Source organism: Neopsephotus bourkii, unplaced genomic scaffold, assembly GCF_033783945.1.
Source record: "Neopsephotus bourkii isolate Nb327-2 ecotype Australia unplaced genomic scaffold, CSIRO-AGI_Nbou_v1 NB_908, whole genome shotgun sequence".
Taxonomy (NCBI): Eukaryota; Metazoa; Chordata; class Aves; order Psittaciformes; family Psittacidae; genus Neopsephotus; species Neopsephotus bourkii.
Genome location: NW_026901402.1, coordinates 794893 through 810766, shown reverse-complemented (window position 1 = coordinate 810766; position 15874 = coordinate 794893). Strand labels below are relative to the sequence as shown.

General features: G+C 36.6%; 1 protein-coding gene across 8 annotated transcripts in view; it reads right to left on the bottom strand.

The window, feature by feature from the left end:
- The window catches only part of ERICH1 (glutamate rich 1), an 81713-nt gene that overhangs the window by 6984 nt on the left and 58855 nt on the right, over positions 1 to 15874 (bottom strand). For 7 of the 8 annotated variants that reach the window (XR_009726158.1, XR_009726161.1, XR_009726162.1 and 4 more), the window contains exons 4-6: positions 8650 to 9027; positions 6062 to 6256; positions 966 to 1147 (exon numbers count right to left, since the gene is read on the bottom strand). Coding sequence is in view for 1 of the 8 variants with exons in the window: in XM_061357620.1 (XP_061213604.1) it covers positions 1074 to 1147; positions 6062 to 6256; positions 8650 to 9027 (647 nt within the window). In the remaining 7 variants the exon portion in view is untranslated. Of the gene's footprint in view, positions 1 to 164; positions 1148 to 6061; positions 6257 to 8649; positions 9028 to 15874 lie in introns of those variants that run through there. The other variant, XM_061357620.1, reaches the window with a different exon arrangement.

Sequence of the window (15874 nt, the reverse complement as noted above, 5' to 3'; positions counted from 1 at the left end):
ATGTTACTGAACCCCTTTTAACTTCTTGAATTAATGAGAAAGATGTATGATTGTGTTTTTCTTACACGTTTTTGGACATCACTAAAAACAATGCTTTGCAATATAATATATCACAGAATATAATAATGAAAAAACACCCAAAGCAAAAAAGCCATATATATAAAAAACATATATTTATATAGTCTTGTTGAAGCATATATTGAAGGAGACAAATACGTTGCTCCTATCCTATTCATGAGGAAGCTAAGACAGAGATATGAGAAATGGTTTTCTTCGTACCACCTATCAGGTTAATGACTCAGCTGAGAGAAGAGCCTCTCATGAACCATTTCTTAATTCAGGATTCCGAAACATTTTACAACCATGGATATTATTTACTGTATCATCTACACATGGATAAATTCAGTTGCAGAAAGACTGAAAAATGATCAGTGAGAGAACCCAGACCCATAATTCTGCAGTCAGTGAAGCACATTTCATTGTAACAGACTGGTACATGGAGTATTTCTGAAAATACCATCAAGTTTCTGCATAATTCCAAAGAGTTTCTACATGGCCCCCATGTAAAAATGGATTTATTTCCATAATTTAATTGTTTGTGCAGCAAGCATGGATTCCACAGGTGTATTGTTACTTAGATTTTAATATAAAAATATATTTCTGTTTTTCAGATAAACAGATGTATCAGATAAACAAGAAAAGTCAAGAAATAAAATCTCCAGAAAGAAACAATCAATTTATGAACAACAACAAAAAAAAATACTACACTTTTAAACAAAGTACTTGGTACAGACTTTATCATTCCAGCTAAGTCCCTTATGTTAAAATTAAATGTACATAGTAATCCAGCTGAAGACTCAAGACAGACAATGTGCATACTCTTGACTAACCATCAAAAATCCCATTTAGTTATACCCTGTTTGTTGTCTTCTGGAGTTTGTAACACAGAAGAATAATTCATTTACCTGAAGGTGTAGAATGTGCATTGACACTGCTCTTCCTGAACAATTGCTACTTGGTTAAGAGTTTGTATATTAAATTTTAACCCAGTGCATATGGACACAGGCAAGGGTTTATTTCCTGTTCTTCACAGGAAGGATATCTGTAATCCAGTAGTGAAACAGAGACGTGATTATCTTGGTATGATCTGAAACAAAGAAAACACATTCCTCCTGAAATACCTTTACAACATTTCTGAACATTAAAGACCTGTATGAACATCTGTTTCCATTTCATATAAGCATTTTAGTAAAACCAATGCAGATATTGGAGCTTAAAGGCTAATACATATGAATTTCTAGATAAAAGGTACATTTTCTTTTAGGAGGTCAGTTACTTGTATAGGAAATTATTTGGGTTTGATTTTGCAATGTCCTATTTGTATGATTCAATAATTCATTCAAAAAAGGAGATCCAAATGGCATGATCATATTGGTAAGGCTGAAAGAGAGCAATCTTCTCCACTCCTTTCTGTCTGCAGAGTAATTTCACACACTATTTCGCTTACATAGCACTTAGAAGGCCCAGTTGAGAATGAGTTGTCTTGTATAGACAGCTGCATTAAAACCCCAAAATGCCATGGTTTCTTAATTCAGAGATTATCTGTGTGACTTTATTTTTAACGACAGGGCTTTCTACAGTACTTATCACACAATATCACATTTAAGATGATTCTGTAATGTTATGCTAATATAGTTTTCACAGTTAATTTCCTTTTCTTTGAATGTTCATTCAAAATTAAAAAAAAGGAAAATGTATAAATTTAATAATTTTAGGGCCTGTGCATTGTTGGCACACAGTGACTGTATCACTTCTGGCCTGCAAAATGTACCCCCTCACTCCCCACAATGAAGATATATATATATATAAAGGCCAAGTCTCCTAAAAAAGGGAGTTAAAAGAAGCCTCTAGCTCTTCTGTGAGTGATAATTTCCTAGGCAACAAGGGAAGAGTATATTTGAGACTTGATACTAAGCAACAAAGGGAAAATGTTAATAGATGATGGAATGAACTCGATGAGTAGAAGCTGAATGAGTTAATAAATGAGGAGGTAATGACTTTTTTTTTTTTAATTAGGTGATCACCTATGCTTTAATAATTGATGTGAAATGGGAATTAAGTAGCCCTCATTTCAAAAGATACAGTTTCCAACCAGCAAATGGAGCATTACTTCCAATGACAGCTCTTCTCCTCTGTCCACTGCACTGTGCAGGGTCATGAAAGTGTCTGGCTTCCTTTCGCAAATGGCCACTAACTTTCTGACAGAGATTAGCCAAGACCTCACCACAAGAAATGTGTCTCTATTTGACTTCTAAACATTCTCTTCCCTGCACTTTCAGAAGACTTTAGGTAGAGGTAAGTACCTTTTGTTAAAGACCACCAAATAAATGGAAATAGTTCTGTTCCTTTTTCCAGTCTGTTTTAATCTCCTTGGGGATTTTCTCTTCCTACGTTTTTTTTCAGACCCTCCCACCGACCTTGTTTGACCTTTATTTGATCTGACTGCATATATTGGGATGTAGGAGCTTAAGTCAAAACAGAAACCTTTTTCTCCATTGTTTTTTCTGGTTGAGCCGTGATTCCCAATATGAATAACATGCTAAAAGGTGTGAAGGAAATACCAAAGCATGATCTTGAAACAGTGTTTTTCAGTTTGTGGTCTGCAGACCTTGGGCAGTCCATAGCTTTACTCTAAATGGTCTGTAAAAAGTTACTAAGAAAAGCAAATTCATCACCAGCAGGCACCAACTTGCCAAACTGCCTACCGCCCATTGGCTGCTCATATATATTTATATATATATGAGGAAATAAAAGATATATAATGGTATGTTTACTTTGAAAAGTTTACTAATGGAAAATGTACACTTATATGAAAGGGACAGATCACATCTCATTTTGATCCTACTCTTTCCTTCCTTGAATTAAAAATAAAACTGAGCAAAACATAACACCCTTTATGCCTTTCACGCTGGTATCTTAAGTAGAATCATAATCATGGAAAAAAGAGTTAACATAATGCTCCTTGAACTACTGGGAAGAAAATAGGTTTCTTTTGTAAAAATACACCTTGCTAAAATTAAGAAAAATTGTTTTCATCATGCTAATAAGAAATGACCTTTTCTTCTAGTACATCATGCTCCAGTAAAAACAAACAAACCAGGAAAAAGGCAAGATAATCAGAAAAACTTGTAAAATACAAAAGAGATTACTATAGTGGACTGTACAACTTTATAAACAGCCCTAACCTGTATTTCTATATAAGAACTTGAATTTGCTGAGACAACAAGTTTTTGTAAAAACCCTTTTATCACCTGATCATTGGGAATGAATTTAAAATTAAAAAAAAAAAAAAAAGGGCAAGATGACCTATTTTTGCGCCAAAATTAGGAAAAAAAAAAGGATAACTAAAAGCCTTATTCAAGGTAAAATTTGAGAGCACTATGTTCTCATTCACTGGAATTAACAAATTACAAATTGAATGCACTGTTAAACTCTGCTGAGGCAAATTATTATCTACCAGGTGTTTAAATATCCTTTAATAATTTATATCAATGTATTTTCCTCTTTCTTATGTTGTTGTATCTCATGAAAACCAAATCAACTACTACTGTTACACCACCACGAACTTGGAACGAATTAGAACTGAGCCTGGAGTGACAACAGTTCCTAGGGAAAAAAAGTCAAATGGAAGAGTAACTATTTCAGGCTGTATCAGAAAAAACAGAGAGAAATTTTAAAAATCACTGTTCTGGTTTTGTCTGGGACAGTTATTTTTCTTCCCAGTAGCTGGTAAAGTGCTGTGTTTTCAACTTTGGTTTGAGAATAATGCTGATACACTGATGTTTTAGTGGTTGCTACGTAATGTTTACCTTCATCAAGGACTTTTCAGTTTCATGGTCTGCCAGTAAGGAGGGGAACAAGAAGCTGTGAGGAAGCAGAGACAGAACACCCGGCCCAGATTAGCCAAAAGGGTATTCAAGATCTCTCAATTTTCATTGCCGTTCCTCTGGGAGCAGGGGGAAAAAGGCGAGGTGGAGTGAGTGAGTGGCTGCGTGGTTCTGGGTTGCCGACTGGGCTTAAACCACAACACATGCTCAGTGTATAAACGGGGGAGTCACCCAGAAGGGACTAACTGCTGCCTGGGTTGGGCTGGGTATTGGTCAGCAGGTAGTGAGGAACTGTATTGTGCATCACTTGGGGTAATTGGGTTTTATTCCTCTCTTTTTTTTCCTATAATTATTATATTTTACTTGGTTTCCATTACTAAACTGTTCTCATCTCAACCACGGGGTTTACCTTTTTCTGGGGGGAGTGAGCAAGCAGCTGTGTGGTACTTAGTTGTCAGCACAACAGTCACTCAGAAAATTGTCTTTTACTTTTCAAGAGACAAATACATACATAAAAAACATAGGGTAGTTGCATGGATTTGTTTCTAATTTGCTTGTTTCCTTTTCTATCTTCAGTTTGTCATGTTTTGCTATATTAAAGTAAACAGAGCAGCTTGCCTCAAGGCTGCAAAGCCAAACAATATTCCCACTGTATTGGGCAGAATTTGGATAGCACCTGTAAAGAATATCCTGAATGTGGTCACTTCAACAGTTCCATTTTGATTTAATCAACAGAAGCTCAATTAGGTCATTTAATAAAGGACCTGATGAGTCCTACTTAGTTTGCAAATGTGTATTAGATCCAATGAGACTATTTGATTATAATTAAGATCATAGAATCTAGGCTTGAAATTAATTATTGAATGCACAGAAGGATTTTGGTCCATGTATCTGTGGATATTTCAGATGTATCAATCAGAACCTTAAGGGCTGTCATACTCCATATCAACATTTTAAAAAATACATATGCACTTCTGTAAAAGTGTCCCTTTCAAAATGTGAAATGTGATCAGCTATGATGAACGCTACAGGCAAGAATTCTCTCTTTTCTGTCTTCACAATGCACAGCATGTAGTAGGCTCCAGTTCTGACTGGGATCTTTAGCAGTACCAGTAAATTATTTGATATTACAAGCAGCAATTTCTTCTTTGAATGTTACTGCTAAGCATCTTATGGCTATGGTTATATTACTCTGTTGCCACACTACTACCAGCTCAGTCATTACTTGTCAAAAGACTTAGAGCACAATCTAAAATGGTTGAGATTCCCTCATGCCATCGCAAGTGCTCTCAACTGTGATTAAATTCTTTGGGAGGCAAGACAATTCAGCACATCCGTAGGTTTGTCTGATGCTGCAACAAAAGTGCTAATGACAAGCAACAGTGACTTTTAAAACGAAGACTACTTGTAAAATGAATTATTATACCTTCAATGCACTATGTGCTGATCCCACATTCACTTGAGGAACTATTAACTATCCAAGAAGAAATTCTATTAAAATTATAGGGGTTGTAATAGAGAACAAAAGAAGCATGAGTGAAATCAGACTTGTGCCTCAGGGATGAAAAGATTTAGTAACTGAATAATTTTTCTTTTTATGAATGACTTTCTAATGTATTTTTTTATAAAGAGTGACTTTATGTTTTTACATAATCAGATTTTTTAGAAACTTAAACCAGAAGTTCATATTTAAACAAAACTAAATCTGTAAATGAAACTTTGGCATGCAAAATAGATGTGTTAAAGAAGCCATGTAAGTGACCAAGATGAAATGATGAGCTTTCTTGATTCTTATGCATGGAAAATTAATCTTTAACTGGATGAGTGAAATCTCCAAGATAAACAAGTTAATTCCTGTGATTTAAAAAGTCCACAGAGAATGTAAAACAATTACAACTTTAAAAATATTGTTTTAAGAACCTGAATAATTTTGTACTCTATAGTTGCTGCGAAGTATGAGAAGTTTCTATACTGATTATAACCAAACAAGAAACAGTGAATCTCATTGTATTTTCACTGGGAATTATGCTTTCAGACCTTGTATAAGCATCTATTTACCACTATGTAACTACTTAGAGCTTCCTAATAAAAAAAAAAAAAAACTTGACAAATCTGAATTTTAATCCACACAATAAAGAACATCAGTGAATGAATGTAAGTGAATGGGTACCTACCAGGAGGCATCATAGATTGTTCTTGGAACTGTTTCAAAGCATCCTTCAATCTCTCAATATCCTGCAGCAATACAAGGGATTTCAACCGATGTAGAAGTATCACATCTGAGGAAGAGATGGTGCGAGATTCAAGATACTGCAAAAGCTCTTGGGCAGCTGCTGCATTTACAGCAGAATCTGTGCATCTTGATTTACCTGGAAAAACAATTGGAAAGCCAGATTAAAAATGTTCAATAAGTACAGAGAATATTTAAAATTATACTTTCTTTTCAAAGACAGCATCTTCCTTTTTAGTATAATGTACAAATATCTGACACTAAGGAGCAGCTTGCTCCTCCCATTTTTTCTTAAATATTAAAACCATGGTAAGAGGGCAAAGTATCAAATTTCAAAGTAAAAAGGACTCTAGTATTCATATTGATTGGAATGCAAGAGGAATCTAAAATTTCAAGACTAGCACAGTAAGAATGTGTGATGAAGAAACTCTGCTGTGGCCAAAGTACTGTTTTCGCTCCTGGCACACTGTGTATTTTAAAAGTATACACACACGTGGAGATAGGGAGCAACTCTGCTGCAAAGGACTTCTGGAGGCATCCAATTATCTTGTAATTGTACTTTTACATTTCTATTTAAAGAGCAGATATTACAGCATGCATTACAGCAGAGAAGGACACATTGTTTCTACAGTAGTAAAGCATAAATTCATGCTCCATTCCAGTAACAAAAGTCTAGTCTGTCGCTTTAGCCATGCTCACTTTAATTCTTCCAGTTTTTATCTGCAAGCCAACTGAAAACAGATTTTTCCCAATTCACCTTTCTGATGTAAGTAAAAGCAGTATAATATATGAGACCATTTGAAAATGCTGCTAAAAGCAATGTCTTCCAATTCTGTCTAAAAAAAATGGGGGAGTGTTCAAGTCACTCAACTAGAAAAGGCAAACAACGTAATGTCAGTTCTATATATAAACTGGGATTTGCCTAACAAGGAAGTTAGTCACACTCTGATTTATAGATGTGACATCTTATCTGCAGATGAACTTACTTTTACCTAAGAATTTCTCTCTCTGGATTCCAAGGTCCTCACTGGCTCAACCTTCTGATCTGAAAGTTTGACACTGGGGCCAGTTGGTCTGCCAAAACCTGAATCTGACTTCCAGGAAAGCTGGAACCTCAATACTTTTTCTTAGAATTATGGAAAACTGACCAGGTTTCTGCTCTAGGTCATGTATTAACAGCAGAACCGTTAACCAAGTTTGCAATCTTGCTCAGTTACTCTGGAGTTCCACTACAGCAAATGCATGTAGCTTACCTTACATTTAATTAGCCATACAACAGACATAGCAAAATTCTTATTTTTGGTGATGGAGGTACACCAGCCAGAGAGTAGGATGGATTTCCAATGCTAGGCTTAGCATGAAGACCTGACACAGCAGAAGATTTTTATCAGTAAGCAAAAAAATTCTATGTATGAATCTTGAGAAGAGAAAATAATTAACATGAAATCCCTGATGTCATCTTAACAGGGTTTTAAAAGTCATTCTGTAGTCTAAAATGAATTTTATGGGAATGGATGCTGATAGCTCTGACTTAAGATGGACTCATACAGATAGGTAAGTTGTTTAATATTCCTCATTCAGCTTCACAAAGACAGTCAAGGCCATACTCTTTGAAAACCTTTTCACTGCTTTTTTCCAGTTTTACAAGACAGTTACAATTTTAAAGCTATGCTCTGAGCTAAGCATCTACAGCCAGGTTGCCCTTAAAAAACATATTTAATTCTAGATGATACCAACATAATCTGGTGTATGTACGTGTAAGTACTATAGTACTTACCGTTAAAAAATCATTATCTCTGAAAAGCATTTGACATAACAACCATAAAAGCAGCTTTTAGGAAGGCAACAAAAGAAACACGGAGTAGGAATTTCTCTGATTTTAGTGACCAGATGAAAATTCAATACGTCATTAGGGGTAACATCCATGCAATCCTTTCTAAAGTGCTATAGAACGTGCACTGAGCATCAATTTCATCTCATTCACAAGTTCTTTATGCCAATACGCTTTCCCACTGCTAACAGCTTCTTCCCCTTTCCTCTTGGATGCTGTCTGTCTAGATTTCCTTATATTTTTCAAATCAATTTCCTCCTGGGAAGCAGGATGTTCTGAAAAGTAGGTTGGTTCAGAGATAGTTAAGGCTGAAAGTAGTGTAGGATAGCACTTAATTGCCCTCATTTGAAGCTCTCTGAAAGCAACCAATCCTTCTGGATGATTGCTTATAGAGGAACAAAGAATTTGTTCCATTTTAACCATTACAATTACCCCAAATGTGTTGGAAGTTTTAAAGAAGAGCAAAGAATATTATGTATATTTTCAAAGACAGAGAAACAAAGAGATTAAAACCACTGTTTTTCATACTGATGTGGATTCTTACATATTCATGTACACACCAGAAAATGGGATGAATACTATGTACTTGCATGTCTTACCAAGCTCAAAAGAGACATTTCTCTATTAGATCTGCCCCATTCTACAGCAACAATAACTGCACATCTATTTTCCCCTATGTAGTAATAAAGAGTGGCACATACTGTCAGCAAAATAAATTTGTTGTGTTGCCTGCAGGAAGTCCAGAATGCTATCTGTCTTTTCAACTATGTCTTTTAAGCCTGCTGCTTCTTCTCTGTTGTTTTTGTCTGGCTGATACGTAAAATCCACACCAGTAGTTTTTGTTACCAAGCCAGCTGCTCTCATTTTTTCTTTCTGTCTCTTCTTTTTCATTTTCCTCTTTTTGTTTTTGCTTATTTTGGGACTGTCTGTCTGCTGCAGCTGTAAATTATCTTGAACAGGAGTCTCTTGCATTCCAGAATCTGTTTGTTCTCCATGTAAATTATTAGAGTTTTGTAAGCTGCTCTTTTTTTTCTTCCTTCGAATGCGCTTTCTCTTGGTTTGTCCTTGATATTCCTCCTCTGCAGATTCAAAAGAGACATGATAGCTGTAAATAAGATCTGTAATAAACATTTTAGAACTGCATACAATGAAATATTACTCCCTTCAAGTTCCATGATGTTGGAGTGGCTCTAACCTTATTTTTATGCTTGGAATGCCTTTTAGTACTACAATGTCAAAGCCAACTTTTATGAATTCACTGAGTAAGAAGACAAGTTCTTCTGCCTTCTGCTTTCAATAAAGACTCTACTGTCCTTCATGCTACATACTTTACATCACATTTACTTTTTTAAGGCAGAAAATATAGCTCTGTACAGAGAGTAAGGTCAAAAGAACTGCCAGGACAAAAACTGAGGCACATGGAATAAGGGAGCTGCCCCAAGAGCCCCACAACACTAATTGGTAGACTTGACCAAGAATGCAAGAAGAATGGATATGATTCACAATAAAAGATGACAGTGTTTATATCTACTATATCCCCCTATGATAGTGCTGTGCCTTAAAACCACGAGACATGTGTTTCTGATTCTTCTACTTTCTCCTCCTTAAACATCTTTCTCCTTTGAGATATCTTAATGCTAACTTAGCTTTGGACATCAAATTTATAGGGAAAGCATGCGAGGCATCAGTGACCTTGGCAAGTAATCTCTGATCTCCTTAACAGCCTGTCTTGGTCCTGTCATTCCCTTGCTACATTATAATTTCCTTACTAGCTAATTCTTCAAAAGGCTCAAATATCATGGGAAAGAAGTCCCTCCTGCTCTTGAAGACAGCTTTCATGCTTCTTTACTCAGATCTTATCCCTGTACACAGAGCCAGAGTTCTGAAGTCTTCTCTGACCCTGAAATGACTGCCCCTCCCACACTCTCACTTCTAAGTGTAAAGCCTCCTGGCACTAGCAAGGGAAGACTGCCAGAATCCATCTTCCCTTTGACTGCAGTGCTGCTGAAGTCCATATTCATGCCTGTAATAATTCCTGCCTAATTAACTGAAATACCCTCTTTCACGGTCTATCAAACTCCTCAGACATTTAAACAATCATGGAGTGCAGAATGCCAGTATTGTTCTAAAGTCTTGCTGTAGAAAGTTAAGCCATTTATCCTTCCCTTAGCCTCTACCTGCATGTTTCTAAATTCCTCAAAGTGCTCTGAGCCCTGTGCTCTTATTTATCTGGTTTTATGCCATTCCCTTATTTACCTAGTTTTATGCCATTCCCTTATGGTCAAAGAATCTTTGTTTGGCATAGTGCAGGAGAGACGCCTGAAGCCCGATGTTTGTTTCCAAATGATATGCAAAATCTTCTGAACCACCTCTGACATTACCAGCTTGTTTGGCTTTCTCATCACTCCTCCCCCTACCAGTCTTTGCCTCTATTTTCTCCATGGTTGGAGGCCCTCTGTTTCATTTCTGTTTCTTTTTCTGTCTTGAACTCTGTCAGCTCTGAGCCACTTTTTCTCTTTAAATATCACTACAAGACTTTTAGTGCTTTAGCTGACGGATGACTCACCGCAAAGCAATCTTCCATACTTTCTATGAAGAAGGCTGCACAAAAATAAATTTGCTGTATTGTAATTGAACACCACAGCATGTTAAAGACACACCAAACGTCACCTCATACCCACAGAGTGGAATGTTTTGCATGCATGGTATTTGAGCTAAATATCTTTTTTACATGATTTGGACATATGGGATGTGGGAAAAATAACGTCTGTGTCGCCCTGTAGGAATAAAATATCAGAACTGAAGGCAGATATGAATGGTGAAAGATGCCATAAACAAAATATCAGTGTTTCATCTTAAGATCTAATTTGGATTTTCATGTTATAATAGGTGAATTTCACTGTAAACATAGATACATTGTTCTGTGAAATTTCTCAGCCCTCTGTTAACCTGAACCACACTGTTTGCTAATAAAGCTGCTCTAATCTGTGCTCTCAGCAAAGTGGCCCAACGTACTCTTTAGACATCCATGAATCACTAAATCTCAACAAAACTACAGTATATTGTGCCACCAAGCGCCCTCAGCTGGTTTGAAGACACCTGAAAAAACTGATGCAGAAGGCAGAACAGGGCTTAAGGTGTTTTGAGTCAAATCCAGAAGTTGAGTCATCCTTGGTAGCTCAAGACAGCAGAAGGCCTGAAGCTGTCAAAAGGCAGAATGAATGTAGTCTTCTGATGTGTATGTTATTAAGATAAATACCCAATGAAAGGGAATCAGAACTGTGCTAAGTTTTCTCCAAAACAGAAAACAAATCAAACACAAGACTTTGCCAAATTCTCTTGAGGACTTAAACTGGCATTCCTCTAGCAGTTTTTATCATTCTTTGCCTCACATTTTAATATCTCTTTAGTATCTACTGCTTCATGCATGGGAGCTCCTAGTGATTCAACATCAGGAATAGATTAAATTAGAAGTTGACAAATGGCAAAGCAATGCACACAAAAGGGATTCATTTGAACAACTCACTGCTAGGATTAGAGTGAACTGTTACCAGCTTGGGAAAAACAAAACAAAAGCCAGACCTGTGCATCCGTATAGAAAGCTCAAGGAAAACATTTGCTCAGTGGGTATCAGTGATCAAAACAGCAAACACCTTGTTTGCATACATAAGAAAGAGCATGGAAAGTAACAGGAAAAATATTCCAAACCTTATACAGATCTGCTGTACTCTTCAAGCTTGTAACACTTGTTTCTTAGCATAATCCCAGCATAGTTACACTCTGGCAGACAGAGAAGGACTCTTAAAGAAGATACCAGAGAAAGAAACTTCAAAAAGATTTGTATGATTTGACTTGAAAGAAAGAATAATAACATGGGCTCTGTCTCTGTCTCCTCATGCAAGAACAAGGGGACATCTAATTAATCTGAGCAGTTTCACAAGCAAATAGAAGAAAGTAAGTACTTGTTTTACAAACAGTTCAGTTAGCTTATTGAATTCATAAGTGGGTATGCACAGGAGCCCAGGGCTTAGTGGGATTCAAGAGCTGGTTGTTTATATAGCCACAAAGACCTACCTGATTGTAACAGCTATGCTAAAATATAACTAAGAGTTGTACAAGAAATATAAACCATAATGTTTAGGTCACAGCCCACATGGTGATCTTAACAAATGAAATGTTCTGTGGGATTCACCTCCCACAACTTTAGCTACCTGAAAACACCTAGTGCATACTTAGACCTATGCTCCCTCTGATAAACCAAGAGATGCTAGCATCTTCAGAAAGCAATTTACCTCATCCTAAACCAGCTGGGATGGAAAAGCACCCTGAAGGTCTTCATCTCTTTCTCCCTTTCCTTTAACTTCAGAGGAAATGTAGACAACAACTGACAAGAATCAGTCTCTTCTACAAAATTTAACAATATGGAGGATGGTGCTTCCTAACACGAGTCTGCTCATCACACTGATTTTTACTAATTAACAAAATCCACTCTTTTATGACAAAAAACCCCAAACCATTTTTTACCGATTCTCTACATTTTGAACTAGTAGGGAAGCCTGAAAGAATTTCACTAGGTATAAATTTTGTTCCAGTAATTTTTCCTTCTGTATGGAGAGGTTTGCTATGTCAAAGCAGCATAACTGTAATGAATGCAGGGAATATATGCTACATAAGCAATGTTTAGGTGCTGAATACACACTTAAGCAACGTTGATAGGAGTATCAGCTTTTGGACTATACACACTTATAGCCACACCTGCAGCAACAGCTCGTCCTAATTCCACAAGAACTGATGATTTTTCTCCTTCTTTTCCATAATAGCCTGTCTCCTCTCTCCCTCCTAAGAACTGCCTCTGCTACACAAGTGCCCTAATTTATCACATAATCCAATTATGCAGGAGCAATTGGCTTTAACCTGCTTAGTCTGGATTTGGTGCCCTCTCAGACTGAGCAAAGTGCCTTCCAGACATAATGCCCATATACATTTTCCAGCCATAGTCATAAGTTCATAAGCATTTATTTCAGTTTCCTGAAGTTTCCTCCACAAGAACTGTTCAGAGTTTAAAATAACAGATTTCTTTGGTTTTTATTGGTTTTGCTTTTCCCCTTTTTGGATTGTTTTCAGTCCAGATTACTTTCCTGATGCAATTGACCATGCAGCTGCAGAGTCACACTAGCCTGACTGACAGAATGATGTGGAAGTGGGAATGAGCAGCCCAAAAAGGAAAGTCAGTGCCAAAAGAAAAAAGTCATCCTCTAACTGTCCATCTTATCTGGTTTGAAACATTAAAAAGTTTTCTCCATGCAAACTGCGTGTCTCCTTAACACACCAAAGGCAGAAATATGCCAAAAAACCAGACTTGAAATGAAACAGAGGATTTGGTTTCTAGATACTGCTTATTGAATTTTGATAATGAAAAGCCAGTACATCCACTTTACATCTTCAAGGAAAAACAGAAAATAATAAAAATAGTGATTTACATCAAGACTCGGAAGAAGCTGATTTTTATTTATTAACTTCTATTATATTAGCAAGTTAGTTTGTACTTATCATAAGGGCAGCTGGAGACATGAATAGATCAAATCCAAAGCTAACAGAAACAGCTGACTTTGGGCTGACTCCCATTCAGACTAACCATCATCACAAACACATTGCTGGCAATTCCGTGACTAAAAAGATGAGCTTCCTCAAGTTTATCTGTATTATTTCAGTTCCTTCAGATAATGTCAGATGGAAACACTCAGGGATAGCATCATAGAAGACAATGAACAGTGGGAGGCTATTTACTTAGGTGTCTGCAAGTAAAAGGTAGATAAAGTTCCACAGTGTGTCAAACTGATATATGGCTTTGGGTGTCTGAAAATAAACTGGTAATACTAGGGATTTTTAAAAGTCAGGTCCCTAAATATTAGTGGAACAAGCCTTTAGAACAGCGCATTTAAAAAAAATAAACACAGCAGACCAAGGAAAAGATAGTCAAAGGATATCCTATGAGCTTTAGAAATCTCTACTGACTCCAGTCAATACTGCAGCTGGCTCTCCTGCTCAAGGACCAAGTAAGTCTCACAGTAGGCTTTCCAGATGTTGCTCATAGTAATTTTGTTCTTTTGATCAAATGAAACAGGACATATGACTGCCCTATTTTTTCACCCAAACTCTTTTCTTCTCCCTGATATACTGGATGGTTTTCCCATGGTGTACCAAGCAGTCAATGCAGAGGAATCTAATTTTGGTTTAGGATCTTGCAAGGGAAAAATATAATGGTATCTTAATTGGCACTAAAAATAACAGCAGCTATAATTTGGCCAAGAGTGAAAAGCTGTGGCTAACGAATACAATAAAATGTAATGGCTCATCAGAATAAAAGCCAAACTGGAAAGATCTCAGGAGCACAAGATGACACTAATAGTTTTACACTTTTTTAGGAAATTGTTTCAAATCATAATTTGAAATCAGAAGAAAACACACTCCAAAGGTCTTCGTAATCTTTTGACATTGGAGAAAATTGCAAAAGACTGGACAGGAATAGGGACTATCTCTTCTTTGTTCATTCATGCTATGTCTGTATACTCAGAAGTGAAGAATTCATATGAAACTAGCAAATGCTACATAGCACAACAGAGTACTACCTCTTGGATTTACCACAAATCCAATTAACAGTAATGGCAATAATAATTAAAGGCAGATATCATTGTCTGCAACAGTTTTTAATCCTAAATGTTTTTCTGACTGTAAATACATGTGAATTTGCCTTACTTATAAGCTATGTCAAACTTCTGCTGTAAGAGGAACTGTACTTGGTTACAACCAATATCTACCTAGTACTATAACATTTATCAAGCAGCAGTCATATGCTGCATTCAAGCTAAGGATTTATACATTGCTATAATGATGTTTCTTCTTTTGTACTTTTTACTGTAATAATTGCCATTGCTTTATTTGCTTTTTGACTGCTGCTGAGTGCTGAGATGTTTTCACAGCTATTTATCATACTGCAAAATCTTACTCTTGCTTGGTAACAGCCAGTTCTGAGCCAACCATTTTGCAGGTGGGTTTTGGCTGTTTATTTTTTCCTAAGAAAATCACTTGACAACTATCTGAAATGTGTTTCATGTCTCATTTTTGAAAGATCACTCAATGTGAGATCATGCTGCATCCAACTCTTGTCTTTAGCGCAGTCAATATCTTTGTATCTATCAGGACACCTTCTGACTCCAGTGCTCACCCTTTACTTACTTGACCATCTACAAAACTCAAGCCTCCAGCTGTGACCTCCCTGTTTTCAGAACCACTGCATTCTGTTAATCTATTTACCTATTCTGGGACTTTGTCTCTCATGCTATGTCTATGTGCCCCCTGTGAAGGGCTTTATCAAAAACTTTGTGGAAATTCAAGGAAAGCACATCTGCCGTAGCACCCTTACCTACATATTCCCTGGCTCTTCAAAGAATTCCAAGATATATAGACATTTCCTCTTTGCAAATCTCACACTGATCTCTCCCATGCAGATCACAGGTTTCCCAGCATCCACAAATCTTATTTTGCATTATAATTTGTGCTAAACTGCCTAAAGCAAACACCAGGCTTGCAGGTCCCTGATGATTTAAGAACTGTTTAAAAAACCTGGCATCACACTATCCAGCCACAAAGTCTCTGATAACAAGGCAATTTGAAAAGCAAGTGGTTATGCAGCATTATAAGTAATGTAGGCATTTTAATTTTCCTTGAATTCTTTCAGAAATTTTAGGTCAATAAAATCTGGTAGCAGTGATTTTATTGTTTATCTTATTGCAAGACCATTAAATCACTTCAGTTTCACACATCCTCTGAGAAAGCCCAAGAAAGAGTGTTCCAGCATGGGATTCCTCACAATTTTTCCCCACAGGTAACATCAAAGAATTTCTTCAACTTCTCTGAAACAGGCCT